Source organism: Grampus griseus (genome assembly GCF_964374135.1).
Source record: "Grampus griseus genome assembly, chromosome: 1".
Taxonomy (NCBI): Eukaryota; Metazoa; Chordata; class Mammalia; order Artiodactyla; family Delphinidae; genus Grampus; species Grampus griseus.
In genome coordinates, this window is record NC_139017.1 from 23,057,274 (window position 1) to 23,076,042 (window position 18,769).

General features: G+C 37.9%; 1 protein-coding gene across 1 annotated transcript in view; it reads right to left on the bottom strand.

Annotated features, from left to right (window-relative positions):
- The window catches only part of ACBD3 (acyl-CoA binding domain containing 3), a gene marked incomplete at its 5' end in the record, with an annotated part of 34,562 nt that extends 16,062 nt beyond the window's left edge, over positions 1-18,500 (bottom strand). Inside the window, 3 exons of the mRNA XM_082657092.1 lie at positions 1,153-1,293; positions 1,939-2,080; positions 18,215-18,500. Coding sequence (XP_082513218.1) covers positions 1,153-1,293; positions 1,939-2,080; positions 18,215-18,500 — 569 coding nt within the window. The remainder of the gene's footprint in view (positions 1-1,152; positions 1,294-1,938; positions 2,081-18,214) is intronic.
- Between the last annotated feature and the right edge of the window lie 269 nt (positions 18,501-18,769).

Below are 18,769 nucleotides of genomic sequence, written 5' to 3' on the forward strand. Positions count from 1 at the left end.
TAAGGTATTTTCTATTCGCTTAAAGAGAAATAAATTATACCCAATACTCTGTCTCTTGGTAACTAAGGAGTTATAACTGCAAGCATAAAAACTGTACACGTCATAATACAGTGATAGAGAGTTTACTTTCACATTAGCCCTGACTGCCACAGTTTTATCATTCTTGCATCTATTTTTCACGGTTTCTGTCTCCTCCCTCACTGTTAGGCTATTTTCTGTTCTAATGTTATTTCCAATCCAGGTTAAGGTGGGAAACCAGAGAACCAACTGTTTCTAAAGTAAGTATAATATAATCTGAGGGAAAATTGGTGTTACAGCATTATTTTCATTACCTAGAAATTTTGGACTGTCAAAGTTCTTGAAAATATAACCTCTAGATAAATAAAGTGCTGGGGGACTTCCCTGGTGACACAGTGGCTAAGACTCCATGCTCCCAATGCAGGGGGCCCGCGTTTGATCCCTGGTCAGGGAACTAGATCCCACATGCATGCCGCAACCAAGAGTTTGCATGCCACACCTAAGGAGCCTGCCTGCTGCAACTAAGACCTGGTGCAGCCAAATAAACAAATAAATACGTATTAAAATAAATAAATAAATAAAGAGCTAACTATAATTCTGTTGAGTTCACAATCATGACAGAGAATCCCATAAACATACAAACAGCACGTTCAACAGCTCCCCATGCAACCTCTGGAAATAATAAGCCATCTGGAAGCCACAGCCAATATGAAATGCCTATATGAGGTCTACCATGTAGCACAGCTAATAACCATGATATGGAGTATGTATATTCTAGAAACCCAAGGGAGGCAGCAGCAAAGGGTGTATCAGACCAGAGAGTAAGGAGGAAGGGAGTGGCTGAGCTTACTGTGCTTGCCCAGAAACCTAGTGTAGCAACACAAAAGGAATGCTGCCATGATGGATGGGTGGTTACTTTTAAAGGTATAGCCAGACGGAAGCAGCCAACCCTCTCCCCTCAAAACTCATAATAAAAACACCTGCTCACATCAGAAAGTTTGAGCAATTGCCATAAGAAGTGGGGATCCAATGGAACTAAGACACCTGATTTAAAACATTCCATAAAGCAAAAGCAGCAGTATACTATGCAGTAGGCTGCTCAAGGATAAAGTATTCTGTGCCTTCAAACTTCACCTTTTTTTTTCTTGCTCTTCCTTCTCTATTTTGTGGGATGCAACATACGTTGAAAAGAGATGGCAACACCTATTCAGGAGCTTGACAAACTCTACCATGGCATCCTCTTTAGACATGTTTCCCAGGGCTGCCCATTCTCTCCTGTGAAGAATAACAAGAAAAGTTACTTCCTCTTCTTAATAGAATGAGAATTTGATTTAATTTAAACCTAAATATGAACAAGTCTCAATTATAACTAAAATGAAGAATGATTCTACTATAAACAAAAGGTTCAAAACTTCAACAAGCATATAGTGATTTACTAAATTAGATATGCCACATACAAACCAAACTTACTGTTGTAAACCACAATTTAACTGCACTGCTGACAATTTCCATACCAGTAAAAGGTATCAAAGTTTTACTTTTCTTATATCATAGTTTAGCCTTAACTGAATAAAATGCTTAATATATTCTTTCTTGTCACAACTCTGTATGTCCCAATAAGGGAATCAATTACTACATTGTAAATGGCTTTTTAAATATCATTTAGGAAGAATCAAATGAAGCTGTACTTGTCGTATGTTCATAAACAGATGAGTAAACTTCTTCCACAATATTTAGCCATAAACATCTCCGAGCCAAAAACAGATAAACGTCTGAAGACTCCAAAAGCTGCAAGCAAAAATGTTTGTTTAGTTCTTATTCTAAAGCTAACGAGCCAGTTATATACATCTTAATCAATTTACTTTGTACCCTTTTCAACATTACTCTCATTAACTTCATTATACAATAAAACACCGTTACCTCCTGTCATTGCCCAACACATCAAAGAATCCAACCTCAGGACAAGTGTCTGGATTATATGGACCCATAAGAACCTGCTTAGGCAGTGCCACAAGCTTCAGCTTTTCTTCATAAGTTGGATGAAATGCTTTGCCATCTTTTTCTTTAAGAAAAATAAATACAAAGAAAACAATTAGCACTGGCAAAATACATAATTTTCAGGATTATATGTTGAAATTTTGCTGTAAGGTATATCACAAATTGCCTGTGATATATATAAACCCCACTATAGGGAGATTTTAATTTCAAGTACTAAATTTTAATAGTCAAAGCCAAGATAGAAACACTTGATGCTGAATTAATTTTTTAAAAATAAAGCTTAAGTACTGATATTTATGTTAAAACTACTACAAAGAGTAAATCAACTACATTTAAATTAAAAAAAAAAAAGCCGCTACTAAAGAGAAACCAATCTGTCAAGCTACAGTAGGGACACACATACTAGTGTACCACTTGACATATTTTACAAATGTTAAAAATGTTCAGTAATCATTTCTTAGTTTAAAAAATAATTTTATATCAAGCACTTTTAACATAAGAGACAATTACATATACTTTGAAAGGCTATATTCAAAACGTCTCCATCCCACTGAGGCACTATGATGTGGTAGAAGGGTCTTTGGAATCAGACAGCCTAGGTTTAGATCTCATCTCAGACACTTCCTAGCTGTAGGACCATTTAACCTCTTAGTCTGTTTAGCAATAAAGTGAACAGTCCCCTGATACTTCAGAGGTAACAGGATAGTTTTAATGGTAATAACTGTTAGATACTTTTACTTCCTTCATATTATGGCTGGCTCTGGCAGATTTCCAATGGGCTATTATGAGAGAAGCCAATTTGACCTGTAGAGACTTAACTACCACCAACAACATTCCAAAGTAGTATGAAACTGGGTAAATGGGAAGTCCTTATAGAATAGTTCTACTTCTTTGATAAATGGTAGAATTAATTACTGGTTGATTCTAATGATAATAAGAGATTACCAAATTTCAAAACAAACAAAACAGGAGGTAGAAAGTAGTATATTTTGCCTACAAATTTTATCCATGTACACAGAGGTCACCAAAAGAAAATCACTGATGATGAGAGAAGAATATGGTTTAAAAGGATATGAACAGGAAACTCAGAGGAGAAGAAAAAACCAGAAGTTGCCAATAAGCATGCCAAGATACTCAATTTCACTAGTCAAGGAAATGGACAGTGAAACCATTAGATACTAAGATGCTTTCTGCCATCAGATAGGTTAAAAAAATGCCATCAGATAGGTTTAAAAAAGTTAAGTAACATCAAGAGTTGGTAAGAACAGGACAAACAGGTACCCATTCTCATACACTAATGTTGAAAGTATAAACTGTTACAGTTATCTTGGAAGGAAATTTGGCAATATATTCCAAAATTATAAGTAGATGCCCTATGGTCCAATAATTCCAATTCTCATCATCTACCCTTGATAAGCACTCCCAAATACACAAAAGGAGGTGGATATAGGGATACTCTGCAGCGCTCTTTTCTTGTTACTGTAACCAAATTAAAAGTTCATCAGTAAGGGAACAGCTAAATAATGTGTCATATTCAGTCTGTGGTATAAATGAAACACATAAAGGGAACACTGTTAAATGAAAAAAGCAAGCTGCAGAAAACTACATACAATCATAGCACAAAATATATATCCTCAATTCTAAGTACTTCTGCTACCCACACTTTAACATCTCTAAAATCAGACTAGCTTTTACAATCTATTGTATTTTACAGGTATCATTGGCAGTTTTTTTCTTAAATTACTTAAATAAGTTTTTCTTTCTTAAATAATAGTAAGTCTTAGAATTGATGAAATACATCATGTCAACATACCACATATATATTCTATAGGTACATTTATATGAATGTAAATGCAAAGAAAAAGATCTAGAAGGAGTCACACTAAAAAGATAAGAATGAGAAAGTGGGAGGGGGCTAAGATCAGGAGTGGTGATCAGAAAATTGAAAACTGGAAACATTTTATAGTTTTTTTTTTCTTTAGGCCACACCGTGCGGCATATGGGATCTCAGCTCCCAGACCAGGGATCGAACCCGTGTCCCCTGCCCTGGGAGTGTGGAGTCTTAACCCCCGGACTGCCAGGGAAGTCCCAAAACTAGAAACATTTTAATCTTTCAAAGGAAAATATGTGGAAGAACAAACTAAACTGTTAAGAGGTACTGCCTCTGGGGAAGTGATTGGCAACACTGTGGGTGGGAACTGAAAAGAATTATACATACGTACTTCTATCTGCATTTTTTTCAACAAGAACGAATTCATGTAATATTTGGAAAAAAGACAAAACTGTGGCACTGACCTTACTTATGTAATAAAAATCAAAACAACTCAGAAACCTGCGGACCTGCCATCTGTCTTTGCTACTGAGCAAACAGTATCACTAAACAATTAGCACGAAGAGTAGGAATTTCCTCTAAAGCTTTTAGAACAGAATTATCCATAGGTCTATATTTACCAACTAAAACGCAATCCTCATTTTAAAATCTAACTCTTAGAAGTCTATTTCAATCAATGATGGAAATTATAAGCCCTTTTTTACATTCATTCATTCAACTTAATAAATATTTATTGAGCCCTTGTACGCAAATCATTGTGCTAGACACGAGGATTCATAGCCCTCCTGCAGTTTACAAACTACTGAGCTCAATTAAAAATGTATAGCTTGGCAATACAGTATATAATTGTGTTTAGGTGCATATTTCAGGTATATATATACTGTAAACAAATTATTAAAAATTATATTGAGATAAAGGAACAATTATTTTAGAGTTAAGGAAAAAATAAAATTATGTCAGAGGTAATAACATGACTTGTTCCAACTCTAGGTTGGGCCAGTAGTTACGTTTAATTCGAACATAGTATATAATCAAAATAAAGCAAAACAGATGAGAGCTTACAAAACTGAAATACATCTTTACATTATCTTTCATGTAAAACACAACAAGCCTAGGGACTTCCCTAGTGGCGCAGTGGTTAAGAAGCCGCCTGCCAATGCAGGGGACACGGATTCGAGCCCTGGTCCACGAAGATCCCACATGCTGCAGAGCAACTAAGCCTGTGTGCCACAACTACTGAGCCTGTGCTCTAGAGCTTGTGAGCCATAACTACTGAGCCCGTGTGCCACAACTACTGAAGCTCATGTGCCTAGAGCCCATGCTCCACAACGAGAAGCCACAGCAATGAGAAGCCCTCGCACTGCAACAAAGAGTAGCCCCTGCTAGACACAACTAGAGAAAGCCTGTGTGCGGCAACGAAGACCCAACAGAGCCAAAAATAAATAAATTAGTTAATTTTAAAAAAATAAATAAAAAATAAAACCCAACAAGTCTAAAAGAGGTGCTCCTTATTTCATTCACTTCCCAATGAATCTTTTCTAAATACAGCCTTGAACAATTATCTTAGCAAGAAACACGGTGTTATACCTGTTCACTGCTGCATTATTTAAAATTAAAAACCTAATTATTCAACAATAACGCAATGCTTATAGTAATCCACTGAATAGATTATACAGCTATTAAAATAACAATATAAGGGTTTTTTAGCATTTTAGAGAATATATTTATGATGTATTAATTTAAATAAGTAGAATAAAAATTAGATACTAGGTTTATAACTATGTAAAAATGGGTGATTACACATATAGATCTTTCTTTTTAAAAATTACAGTTAAGATTTTTCTTACAAAATTAGCTTATCAGAACTCCGTATTCTAAGATGTTAGGGTGCTAAAAAATGTGAAACAATAGTGGCAACTTTTTACCAAAAAGCCTTTCTCCAATTTTAAAGATGCCCATAAGCTTCCTTTACCATCTACCTTAATTTTGTACATACTAATCACCAAAAGTTTTCTTATGCTAATTATGTCTCAGAGAAACATAGCACAGACAACTTTCTTCTTACTTCCCCCAAAAGTGATGATCTGAAAAACAGCTCCAACCTTGATCTTAGCCTATTAATTGAAAGATTATTATTTAGAAAGTTTTTGTTTTTTAAAACCAAAAAGGCATCAACCTAACTATTCATTTTATCTTGAGCCTTATAAAAGAAAAATATGCTGCTGGTCATTCAAGAAAAAAATAGGTGTAGTGAGCCTGGGAAACAGTGGAGGTAGAGTGCATAGCAGAATATAACTTCCTTGTTTTGTTCAATCAGGATCCCTGAGATTCTGTTTTGTTCTTTCCTTTAAAAAAAAAAAGTCTAAATTCTATGAAAGTGGTTGCTTTGACCCAAATAAACATCAATAAAGATAAAGTCAGATGGAAACTTTATTCACTGGAAGACCAAACACTTTTCTGAGTAGTCATGTAATACAGCAATTTTCAAACATACACACACAAGAATTCTTATTTGCTTTAGGGAGATGATCTGAAGCTAACAGATAGGACTAGTGGGTATGAAAAAAATATTTTAAAAATATGACTACTATAAAGTTATTCTAATGGAGGGAGGGTCCATTTCTTATGAGGTGATAAATTTGCTCCTTTATTTCAAACTAGAATCGGGGACCATGGGAGAGGGTGAGTCAACAAGGAAACTGTACCCGTTATTCAGCAAGGTGTTAGGCTAACCTTGACCCTAAAAGGTGACTCATCAACAGAGGGAGGGGGGGTTTCAGGATTTTTAGATGTCATTTTAACATCTGCCCTTTTTATGCCTGACGGAATTAATTTTTCAAAAGGGGAATATGTTTTTAAGTGTAAGTTTGTGTCAAGCACTCACATAAATTTGTTCACCACCATGAACGCCAGCACTAAGCACACGCTTTGTAAACAGGCACTCACCACACCAAAACCACACCCAACAAATCTCTCTAAAGAAGAAACTGACTGTACAGGTCAAGTTCTGTGAAAATGAGCAAAACAGTACATCCAATCTTGCGAATTTTACTGGCCTTTCCATAGAATCTTTTATGCATTTGCTAGTTTTAAGACTTGCGCTATAATCCTTCCTTTAATACGTATTACTGAATCTTCAATTTATTCATCATTATTCTAGCTGGGAACTAAATCTGTCTTAAACACACACACACACACACACACACACATACAAACCAAAGAAATGGAAACACACCAAAATGTTAATACTAATAATTATTTCTGAAAGATTGGATTACAGATTTTTTCTTTATTCATTTATTATTTCCACAGATTTCCAATGTGCATATGTACTTTTATATCAAATACACATATGCTTTTTTTCTTTTTTAACAAACCTTTTTAAAAAGTCAAGGCAGTTATAAAGCAGAAACTAACACACCATTGTAAGGCAATTATACCCCAATAAAGATGTTAAAAAAAAAAAAAAGTCAAGGCAACTTATTTTTCAGCCTTTGGGACGAGATTAACAGATCAATTATTCTCTCCTGAGGAATATACAAAACCCAGAAGGATATACTAAGAATCCCAACCACCTTTAGTACGGGACAGCCCACATCATGTTGACATTCTAAACTTCAACGAAAACAGAAAATGAAAACCCTTCACAATCAATATCATTAGGCAGACTATTATAGTATCACAAAAAAGTTACTTCTCTCCTACTCTTCAGATGGCTCTAGTTCACACACCACGAAGGTTTGTTTTATTTAGTTTTTCTGCGTTAGATGAGACTAATTTTCTCCTAAATTATTTCTTTTTTAAAAAATATATTTTATTTATTATTATTATTGTTTTTTAACTTGGCCTTGTTTCACGACTTGTGGGATCTTAGTTCCCTGACCAGGGATCGAACCCAGGCCCTGGCAGTGAAAGCACCAAGTCCCAACCACTGAACAGCCAGGGAATTCCCTCTCCTAAAATTATTTCTGGTTCCAAGGGCATTAAACGTAGTTAGCAGGAAAGAAGTTATAACTACCATAACTGCAACAGACAGAAAAGCCTTGCTGAAACTCAGAGATCTTTAGCCAAGACCATATTCCCAAAGGAAAGCTCTTTCAGTCCTGCCAGTAAGGAAGAGGCATCATCCTCGGTCCCTGCACTTACAGAGTTAATTAGTACAAAGTCATTAAATTCAATCAATTTGGAAAAGCACTTTCTATGGCAACAAAAAAAGACAAATATAAATTATGCTGGAAAGAAGCGGCAGAGCTATTTTTCAGATGCAAGTGTGTGAAAACACATCAATGAAAGGCAGGAAATGACCATCGCTACTACCTGGAGAAGCGTGCGTACAGAGCTAGCCACTTTCAATCAAATGGACTAAAAGGGATCACTTGTTGGCATCTGTCCAGCAACAATTATATTAAAAAGTTTATTTTCTATAAAATTGAAGACCAAAAGTCAGGTTAAAAATCTATTTTACCTAAAGGAGACAGACTAAAGCAGGGATTGGCAAACTAGACCAATTCTGCCCACAGTTGTTTTTTAAGGCCTGTGAGCTAAGAATGTTTTTTATCTTTTTTAAGAATTGTTAAACAACAAGCAGAAATAGACAAACAAAAAACAAAGAATATGAACACAGACCATATACGGTCCTTAATGCCTAAAATATTTACTATCTGCCCCTTTACTGAAAATGTTTACTGACCCTGGACTAAAGGAAGAAATAAATGCAAAAGCCAAATGATTTCTAAATATTTTAAAAATTCGAATATAATTAAAAGGATTGAAAACATAAAATTCAACTTCCAGTTAAACATGGTGAACTGAACACACACAATTACATCTGATCCTCAATGAAACCCCACTAAAAGGAAAAAGGAAGCCAATTCAGAGAACCCTGGAAAGGCTCGGGAATTGAAAGTACCAGGTTCTTTAAAAGCTGAAGTCTAGATAAAAACAGGGGTTTTGGTTTAAAAACTATCTAGGGACCTCCCTGGCAGTCCAGTGGTTAAGACTCCACGCTTCTAATACAGGGGGCTCGGATTCGTTCTTGGTTGGGGAACTAAGATCCCACATGCCTCGGGGTGTGGCCAGGAAGTAAAACAAACAAACAAATAAATACACACACACATATATATATGTATATAAATAAAAACTATCTAAAAAGCAGGTACCCCTACCTCCCATTTTGTTTGGCAATCCCAAGCAGGCAGATGGCTACCTTGCCCCTACTTAGCAGAGGTCTGGATGTGTACACTAGAGAACACGAATCACAGATACTCCAGGTAGGAGAACACCAGCCTGAGAGTGAACTGCAGGACTAAAAAGAGAAATGAAATGAAAGTTACGCTGGTAAATGGTAAACAACTTCCACCCACCCTCCCTTCTCCTGTCTAGTGCCTAAATGCTGGCCAACTAGATTCATACACTCCAGGCAGGAGACAGGAATATTTTCATGAAAAACTGGCACAAAATAAAAGACTTACACGTACTAGTTTGAAAGACACTGATGTCGAGGGTTCCCCGATGAAACTTCTGCCTCATTACCTACAATAAAAGCTTGTAACTCAAGGTTACAACTGGCTCTCCAGTGCCTCACCCTTTAACAAGAATGAATACCCAAGGATCACCGGACATTTGAGAAAGCTCCCAACATGGGGGAAAAAAAAAGGCTGAAAGAAATTTCCAACAGGAAAAGAGAAAGTGTAAAAGAAAATAAGGAATTCCAGGAGAAGGAATTCCAACACCACAGAGAGTTGAAGGTAATTTTCAGGATGACAGTGGGCGGAGACTCACAAGGTAGAAAGCTAAGACTGAATCAAAAATTTAAGGATATCTAGGAGAGATGTCTCTTAAAAAAAAGAGTTTACCTGAGGACAGAGAAAAAAATGATAATTACCTCTAACTACACAAAAGACAAAGAGTTTGCATGAGAACCAAAATATAATCAAAGTGCAAGATCTGTCTCAGGTATGAATAACACAAATAGAAACAACTGACACTGATTTAATCACAAATGTGATATTATAAAATTAAGAATTTGGGAAGAAGGAAGAGAGAGGCATACATGTATAAGCTACTTTTTTCTTTTTCTTTCTTTCTCTTTTTTTTTTTTTTAATTAAAGAAGCAGGGACTTCCCTAGTGGTCCAGACTCCACATTCCCAGTGCAGGGAGCCTGGGTTTGATCCCTGGTCAGGGAACTAGATCCCTCGTGCCACAAGTAAGACCTGATGCTGCCAAATAAATAAATATTTAAATAATAATAATTAATAAATTAAAAGAAGCAGCAGGAAAATGGAGACAAATACCAGAAGAAACAGTTAAAATAATGGAAAGTGGTTGCCTTGGGGGAGAAGGTCTTGGAGATGGGAAAAAAGAGAGACCGAGTTGGCTATTTTTCCTTATAAATTTTATAGCACAACTTGACCTTTCAAATTGCCTTGGTTTTCACTTTGATAAAAAGGTAAAAGGAGTAAACTCATATGCTCAATTTCAGTAATCAGCTCAGAAGACATTATAACATGTGGTAGGCATAGTAATACTACCCCCCCAAAGATATCCACATCTAATCCTCAGAATCTATATCCCAGTGAATATGTTAGGTTACAGGAAAAAGGGGAATTAAGATTGCAGCTGACCTTATTCTGGACTACCCACATGGGCCCAAAGTAATCACAAGAGTCCTTATAAATGGAGGGAGAGCAAGAAGAGTCAGACGGAGATTTGAAGATGTTATGCTGCTAGCTTTGAAGATGGAGGAAGGGGCCACAAGCCAAAGCATGCAGCTGGCCTCCCGAAGCTGGAAAAGGCAACAGATTCTCCCCTAGAGCCTCCAGAAGGAACAGAGCTCTGCTGACACCTGGATTCTAACCCCGTGAGACCCATTTTGAGCTTCTAACCTCCAGAACTATAAAACAGTATGTGTTGCTTTAAGCCACTAAATTTGTGGTAACACATTTTCCCAATAAAGAGAGAAATGGCTTCTAGATTACATTTCTATTAAATTCGTAAGTATCTAACTTTACAGTTCTAGTAAGACAGCATGAATAATTTGATAATAGCGTTATAATCACAGTTACCAAGCCCAAAGCTCTGAAAGATTACCCTTCCATCTGAAATTAAACAAAAAGTTATTAGTCTCACATGTCAACTGTCAGAGTAAGTTTACTGAGAAATATTTTTCTCTTCTCTCTGGAGGTGAAGATAGAGGAAGGTAACAAATTATTTCAATGTTCCTTCTAGCCTTTATTTGATGAAATGAAAGCCAATAAAATCTATGGGTTGGAAAGGATATTAAAGATAGACGACTGAACTGCACAACCAAAGTTCAAATCCTCTCTACATAACCACTTGCTCTACAATAATTTGTTACTGGACACACTATATAAAAAGGTGTATATTGTAACATCAATAGTCTAAAATGTGAGGGAGGGAGAAGTGAAAGAATAGAGTTACTGTATGCTATGGAAGTCATCAGTTTAACCTATATTTTTATACTACAGTATAGTACTTTATAGTATAACTATATTATATAAGCCGCACGGTAACAACAAAGAAAAAACCTGAAGTAGATACATAAAAGATTAAGATAAAGAAATCAAAGCATACCCACCTAGTTACTGCTAACGTATGCTTGAACACTTCCTGGTGATGGGAATTCATTGTCTCAAACAGCCTATTCCATGTTTGGATAGCTGTGATTTTTATTTTAGGTCTTTATTCTGAGTAGATCTGTCTCAATTTTATCCACAGGGTCTATTTCTAGTCCTTGGCATTAAATAAAACACATCTAACAGATCAGACCTCAAAAAAAGCCACAAAATACCGTACATCATATTTGCCCTGAGTTCTCTATTCTTTAGGCTAAATATTCCCAGCTTATTCACTCATACATACCTCCTAAAGACCCAGCTCTGCTATTATACTAAGTATATAACACAGACACAGATAACCTTTCTTAGCCTCAGTTTTGCTATCAATAAAATGGAGATAATAACTTCTCACATTTCTTGTGAGGGTTAGAAATAATGTGTTCCAAAGTCTTGATACAGTGCCTGAGTAGAGCAGACACTCATTAAACAGCAGCTATTATAATAATGATGGCAGGGATTCGAATTCCCACACTATACAAGTTGCTCTCTTCTGAATGAGCTCCATTTTGTCTTTAACCCTAAAGAATGATGCCTCAAACTGAAAGCAGTATCCAGGGACTGTCTGAACTGTGTGGAAGATAGCAGGACCACCTCCCCCTTCTCTCATTGCAGATACAGAATTTCCCCCAAAGCAGCCTAAGCTCAAATCTGTTTTCTTTCATGGCCCTATCACTGTTGCCTGGCAGAGAATACACTTTGAATAAAATCCATCTTCTAGAAATATTAAAATTAAAACCACATCTCGTCCATGTTCAATTGAGAAATAAACTGATACATTCTTATACTACTTATAATAAAGTATAATAAATGCAGTATTTCTGAGTTAATGAGTATGAAACTCTGGAAACTGTCTAGCATGTACAAAGTGCTTAATAAAAGTTGATCTCCCCCCCATAAATTCAACACACTCTCTAATAAGTTCTTGGTAATCTCTCCTCTTTAACAACATAAGCAGTCACAGAATACCAATTGCTAGGTACTCTGCTAAGAGTTTATATATATATATACACACACACACAATTCTTATAATTCTTACAACAATTTGAGTAAAGGAAGGCAGATTTTAAACAACTGAGTGGCAAAACTAGGAAAAAGTACCCCAGGTAGTGTTCACTCCAGAACTCAACTTCCTAAATACTGAGCCAGAGTAGCTCTCATTTTAGCTAACTGATAACAGTAAACATTACCTCCTTCTGGTTGTTGGTTACCAAAGTGTACTCACTTTGTAAAAATTCATCAAGCACCATTTATGATTTATATACTTTTCTGCACGTGCAGTAAATAAATAAATAAATAAAGTAAATAAATAAATAAATAAGTAAATAAATAAATAAAGTAAATAAGTAAATAAATAAAGGGGAGGCCTCAGGCAAATGTTAAATCAGTTACACTAAAATATACACATATACAAAAATATATACAAAAAATACACATATATAAACATATCCTTGAATCCAGTATTCAAAGGAAAATTTTAGTTCAGCTCAAATCTAATATGAAATAGCAAATTAAAAAAGCAGATGTTTAAAAGGCATTACTATTCTTGGCGGCTATAATTTTCTTTCTTATAAGTGTCTCTTAGGTCTATTACATCCTCCTACGCTATACATGTATACCTAAAGATAAAGACAATAAAGAAGGGAAAAATAAACTCAAAATTTAATAGATATTCAATAGTAACAATTAAACTTGAATTTATCTGAAGCTAGTCCACTTAAGTCCAGGAGGCGCACACTAATTATTATGTTACCAAAGAATAAATTACAGTTGTACAGTATTTTAAAACATTAATGGAGCCATTTATAAAAGTTCTTGGAGATGCATATGTTTCAAGAGGACAAAAGGAAATGGAACTATTCAGTATGTACATATGATTGCTTCTCTGCTATCAGCAACGTAACACAGTGTAATCTACAGCAATGCTAGTGGAAATTCATTAACAATTCCACAGAGAAACTGAGTCCTAGACTTAAGTTCCTCCAAATTCAACTACAGCTTCCTTTCACATATCACACCCTCAAAAACTTATCACTCCCCTCACACACACACACCCTAGATCTGTCTACTGAAATAACGACCAGTAGCAATGAGCTACTGGTCCAGTAGCAATGAGCGTCCACTGCTAACACCTAGATTACGGCTCTTCAAATGCCACTTCCCACTAAAGGAACCATGTCTCTTTGGAGAAATGGCTGATTCCTATGGAGGCAGGAAATGTATACGATGAATCTGGAACATCTCATCATACCAGATACCAAGGAAGCTACAGAAGACTACTAGTCATGTCAAAGGAACTTAGGAGCCAATCTTAAGAGGCCACCACTTGCTAAAGATCATACAATTTGAGTCTCAATAATAAGAGCCTAAGTAAAAAAAAAAAAAAAAAAAAAAGGTTTACATGCATGAGTATATAACATTTTGAAAACTGTCACCTTTTGAGGCTGCTAAGGGAGACAACTCATTATTTTGAAACCTAATAATGGGAAAGAAGCATTTATCTTTTCTTTCTTATTTAAGCTGTACCCCAAACCAAATAGCATGTGAGGAAAAGTATTACAGTGAAGGAAAGACAATTAGAATATTACCATTTTTCAATTGCTAATGAATCACACATCCATTTTCAATTTACCAAGAGTAAAACACAATCATTATGTTGGCTAAATGCAGGCCTCTCAAAAGGTCTAATAATGTATTAGTAGCAATGAGATTTAGCATTTATCAATATTTTTGATGGGCACATTTACTTCAGTCCTTTGGAAGGGATTTTTTCATAACAACCAAAATTGGAAACTGGGTAACAATGTTATGTAGGAATTTAGAGCAGATGATTCTCCCACACTTTACCTTTCCAGATCTCTGAAGAGATTCTCGATAAAGTGACCATGAGCAGAAAAACAATATCTTTCCATTAGCTCTTAATATTTTCAAGCAAATATATTAAAGAAGTTCTAAAACGTGGTAAGGCAACAAGGTAGGTAGTTTTGAATATTTTCCTAGGAACACCATCAAAAAGCAAGGTTCCTATTTGCTTTTCATCTCCTATAGTGGGAAGAACTGCCTTTGGAATCAGACAGACCCAGGACCCACTCTGCCTCTTACTACTGGTAACTAACGGGCCTATAGGGCAAGTTTCTCAACTAAGAAACCAGGATAACACCCCCATTGAAGGGCTTGTAGAGGATTACACAAAACAGTATATATACAGCTCTCAAAATAGTACCTGATATTTAGTGAACATCTGCTCAATAACTGGTGGCAATTATCACTCTGGAATTTTAAATGAATGCAACCATCTACCAGCTTAATGGAGTGAGGCAACAAAGTATTAGAGAAGGAAAAACTCACCCCCAAGAACTCTAAAAACTGAAACACAACTCCCCAGGTTAACTCTATCCAAGAAGTATAAAGGCTACAATAAAGCCAGCTGATTCATTCCTTAACCTAAAGAGATAAGGAAACCAGCTTAATCTTCCTAAAGTAGAACTGGGCAACTTTGCTCCTCCTTTTAAAAACCTTCAATGGTTCCTCACTGTCTGCTGTCAAAAAGGCTATTTACAATAGCATTCCAGTCCTTCCACGGATCTGACACCAACTTACCTTCCCAGCTCTCTCCATCAAACTACAGTACCTACTTTCTATTTGCCATTTCCCCGACACACGTCTTGCCCTTTCATGGCTCTTGGCCTTCCCCCTTCTCTGGAATGGCATTTGCTCTCTGGATCCTCCACATTGTATTGCAGTTGCCACTGGGTCTTTAACTCCTCTTTTGGACTCTAAGTTCCATAATAGCAAAAGGGAATATACTATTCATTTACAGTGGTAACCTTATATAAAACTTGATCCATAATAAGGACTCAACAATGTCTGGAGCTTAGATGGTAAAATGCTAACTTACATTTTCCAGTATTTTCATCTATTATTTTACTTTTATCTTCAAAAACTAAGAGGGTTAGCTAATTGACACAATGGGTTCAGTCACTGGCCTATGATCACTGTGACAGGGATAGAATGAGAAACAGGGTTCCTAATTCCCAATCCAAGTTATTTTCAATGGAAAAAGATACCCATGCTTTCAAGATTCATATTTATTCCACAGTAAAAGATAAAGTGTAATGTTATTTCTAATTCATGTGAGATACAAAACCACAAAATAGTGATTTATTAAAGTCCTTGCAAGACTGATAAAAATGCCAAGTATTATGCTGGAAAAATTCACACATTAAAACAAAGGCAGACAACACTCGACTCACCCTACTTTCCATAATTCTTCTGACTGTTTTTAGATCCTTCCCCCCCAACCCCAACTCAGGAACCTCATATACTAATAGCTTCTTCATTGCTAACATGTAATGATCCATGCAGAAAGGGAGCTTTTGATTGCTAGACTGTTATTTCTCCTTTTAAGTACTTGGATATTGCTTTGAGAGATTAACTTAGGAACTTAGTAAATCATAACTATCAATGTAGCTTTTTTCTTTAAGGTGACTGATAACTAGGTCCCAAATTACAGGTTCCCCTAGGAATCCTACCACTCAACAAACATGTTAAGATAATGTTAGGTTTAGAGCACTAAACCTTAAATCTGAGATGTCAAATTTCATTTAATCCAGCCATATTATATCTCTATATATAAACAAACTGAGTCTGGAAGACAAAAGTTAATTGTCTAGGAGTACATGGTAAATAGAATCCAGAGGGATTCCCTGGAGGTCCAGTGGTTAGGACTTGGCGCTTTCACTGCCGTGACCCGGGTTCAATCCCTGGTCGGGGAACTGGGATCTTGCAGGCTGCGCGGCACAGCCCAAAAAAAGGAATCCAGAGCTTCCTGACTCCCAAGCAATGCTAAATTTACTGCACATTAAGAGTGTTTTAGGGACTTCCCTGGTGGCGCAGTGGTTAAGAATCTGCCTGCCAACGCAGGGGACATGGGTTCGAGCTCTGGTCTGGGAAGATTCCACATGCCGCGGAGCAACTAAGCCTGTGCGCCACAACTACTGAGCCTGCGCTCTAGGGTCCGCGAGCCACAACTGCTGAAGCCCGTGCACCTAGAGCCTGTGCTCTGCAACAAAGAGAAGCCACCTCAATGAAAAGCCCGCACACCACAAGGAAGAGTAGCCCTCTCTCGCCGCAACTAGAGAAAGCCCGCCTGCAGCAACGAAGACCCAACACAGCCAAAATAAATAAATAAATAATGGGGGGGAAGAGTGTTTTAATCTTTCAAAGAAGACATTACTACCATTTTCAAATAAGACAGACTCAGAAGATAAAATTATCCATTTATTTTTTTTGTTAGTTATATGGTGAAAGTTAGTATAAGAAGTTCATTCTTTTCTATTCTTACATGTTATTCTGCTACAATATACTTTAATCTTATTGTACACCGGAAAAGTAAGTTCCAAGAATAAAAATTTTAAGTAAAATGTAGTTATATGAATTGTACAGAAACCACCAGATTTTTACATAAGTGGTATCATCACCTCAGGAAACTCTAAATTCAAGCCAGTGACCTAAGGGTCAAGTGATCCAAAACCCATTAGCCATTACCAATTCCCCAAGCTGGCACGGAGAGCTGAACTCATCATGCAATGACGATGAATATTTCAAGGGTAAACTTTTTAATAAAAAATGCAATGAAGGGGAATGACCAAATATTCTGGAAAATTTATAAAAGACTTTCATTAGTTTGCACAATTAGAGTCATTTTCAGAGAAAACAAATAACTTTCTAATATATCACTACTTTCAACGACTCAACTTCAGCTAGTAAGATATGTACTCCAAAAGGTACTCCCTCTGGGAAAAGTGTCATAAATATGCTGTTCTGGAATGTATATGGAACCTAGCAACCACGTCTAAAGTTTCATTTGCTGATGTTTCTCCTTGCTCATCTACCCCAGAAGATCTAAGTATCTCTTCTCATCAGTTTTTCCCACTGACAAGGTCATGTGACTGGTACCACCACCATCTGACTACGTGGTGTCACCCAATTAAAAAAACCAAAAAAAAAAAAAAAAAAAAAACCCACACACCACAATCTAGCTCTAAGACAAGATTTATTACAATTAATTCTGTGAGAAGTACAGAGGGTACTTTTAGACCTTAATCTGAGAATTCACTCTTGGACATTGCTTATAAGGTAAAATTTTAACGATCTAGAAGTTACTAGTTACATAGTGAGCATCCCTTCTCTTCAGAGTTTGACAAGCCAAGGGGGATTAATACTTTACTTCTTTCTCTCTGCCACATCAGTACTGCCAGGTGATCAAGTCCTAAGCTCTCCAGAATGAATGGAAAGTATATATATGAAACCCATGAAAAGATTTCCACTGTGGAAAAAGGGCAAAAATCGGTGGTTCTGACGTGCCAAGCCATAACAAACAGGAAAAGGAATGCGACAGTTTAAAAAAAAAAAAAATCCCAGAACGGGAACCTCTGGGAAAGAGAGAGAGATGGCTCATTCTTCCACCCAGGCTCCTGGAAAACCGAGAAGCTAAGTCAGGTAAGATGCCCCGGTAACCTCGGGGAGGCGGGACCCGGACTAATAAACCAAGGTTCCAGGCCCCTACGGGTGGGACCTAGTGGCCAAGCGGGTAGTGACAAACTTCGGGTAACCCCAAGGACAGAGCCCAGCTCCGGTCACCGCGGTCCCGCACGGGTGGGTGAGGACGAGACGGGTCCAGTCTCCCCGGGGCGGGGCAGAGGCGGCGGGGGTGGGGCCTGCTCGGCTCACCTTTGAAGAAGCGCAGCGCCAGGCCATACAGCTCCTCCAGGCCGAAGCCCCAGCGCTGCTCCAGCCGCCGCGCCTCCTCCGCCGCGCCCCCAGCCGCCGCCTCCCCGGGCTCCGGCTGCTCCCCTGCGGCGCCCGGGCCCTGGCGGGACCCGGGAGGCGAGGGCGGCGGCAGCGGCGGCGGCAGCAGCGGGGCGCCCTCCGCGCCGGGCCGCTCCTCCGGGTCCGGGCTTAGTGTGAGCCCGTCGACGGACACCTCGAGTCGCTCTGCGTTCAGCACCGCCGCCATCTCCGCCTGCTGCGCCTCCTCGGCGGGGACAGGCGGTGGCCACGTATCGACTTCCTGCTGACCTCTGACCTCCGCCTACCGACACCGGAACTTCCGCCGCTGAGTAGAATCTAGGGCTCCCGGGCATGGTGCCCCGCCCCCCCATCCGTCGGTCGGCCCCGCTCTGCCACCACTCGCTCCGACCCCTAGCCCCGCGGGTCCCGAGCGCCCCGTGCCCACCTTCACCCGGTCCCCCTCCTGCCCTCTTTCCTCCCGGAGGGAGGGTACTA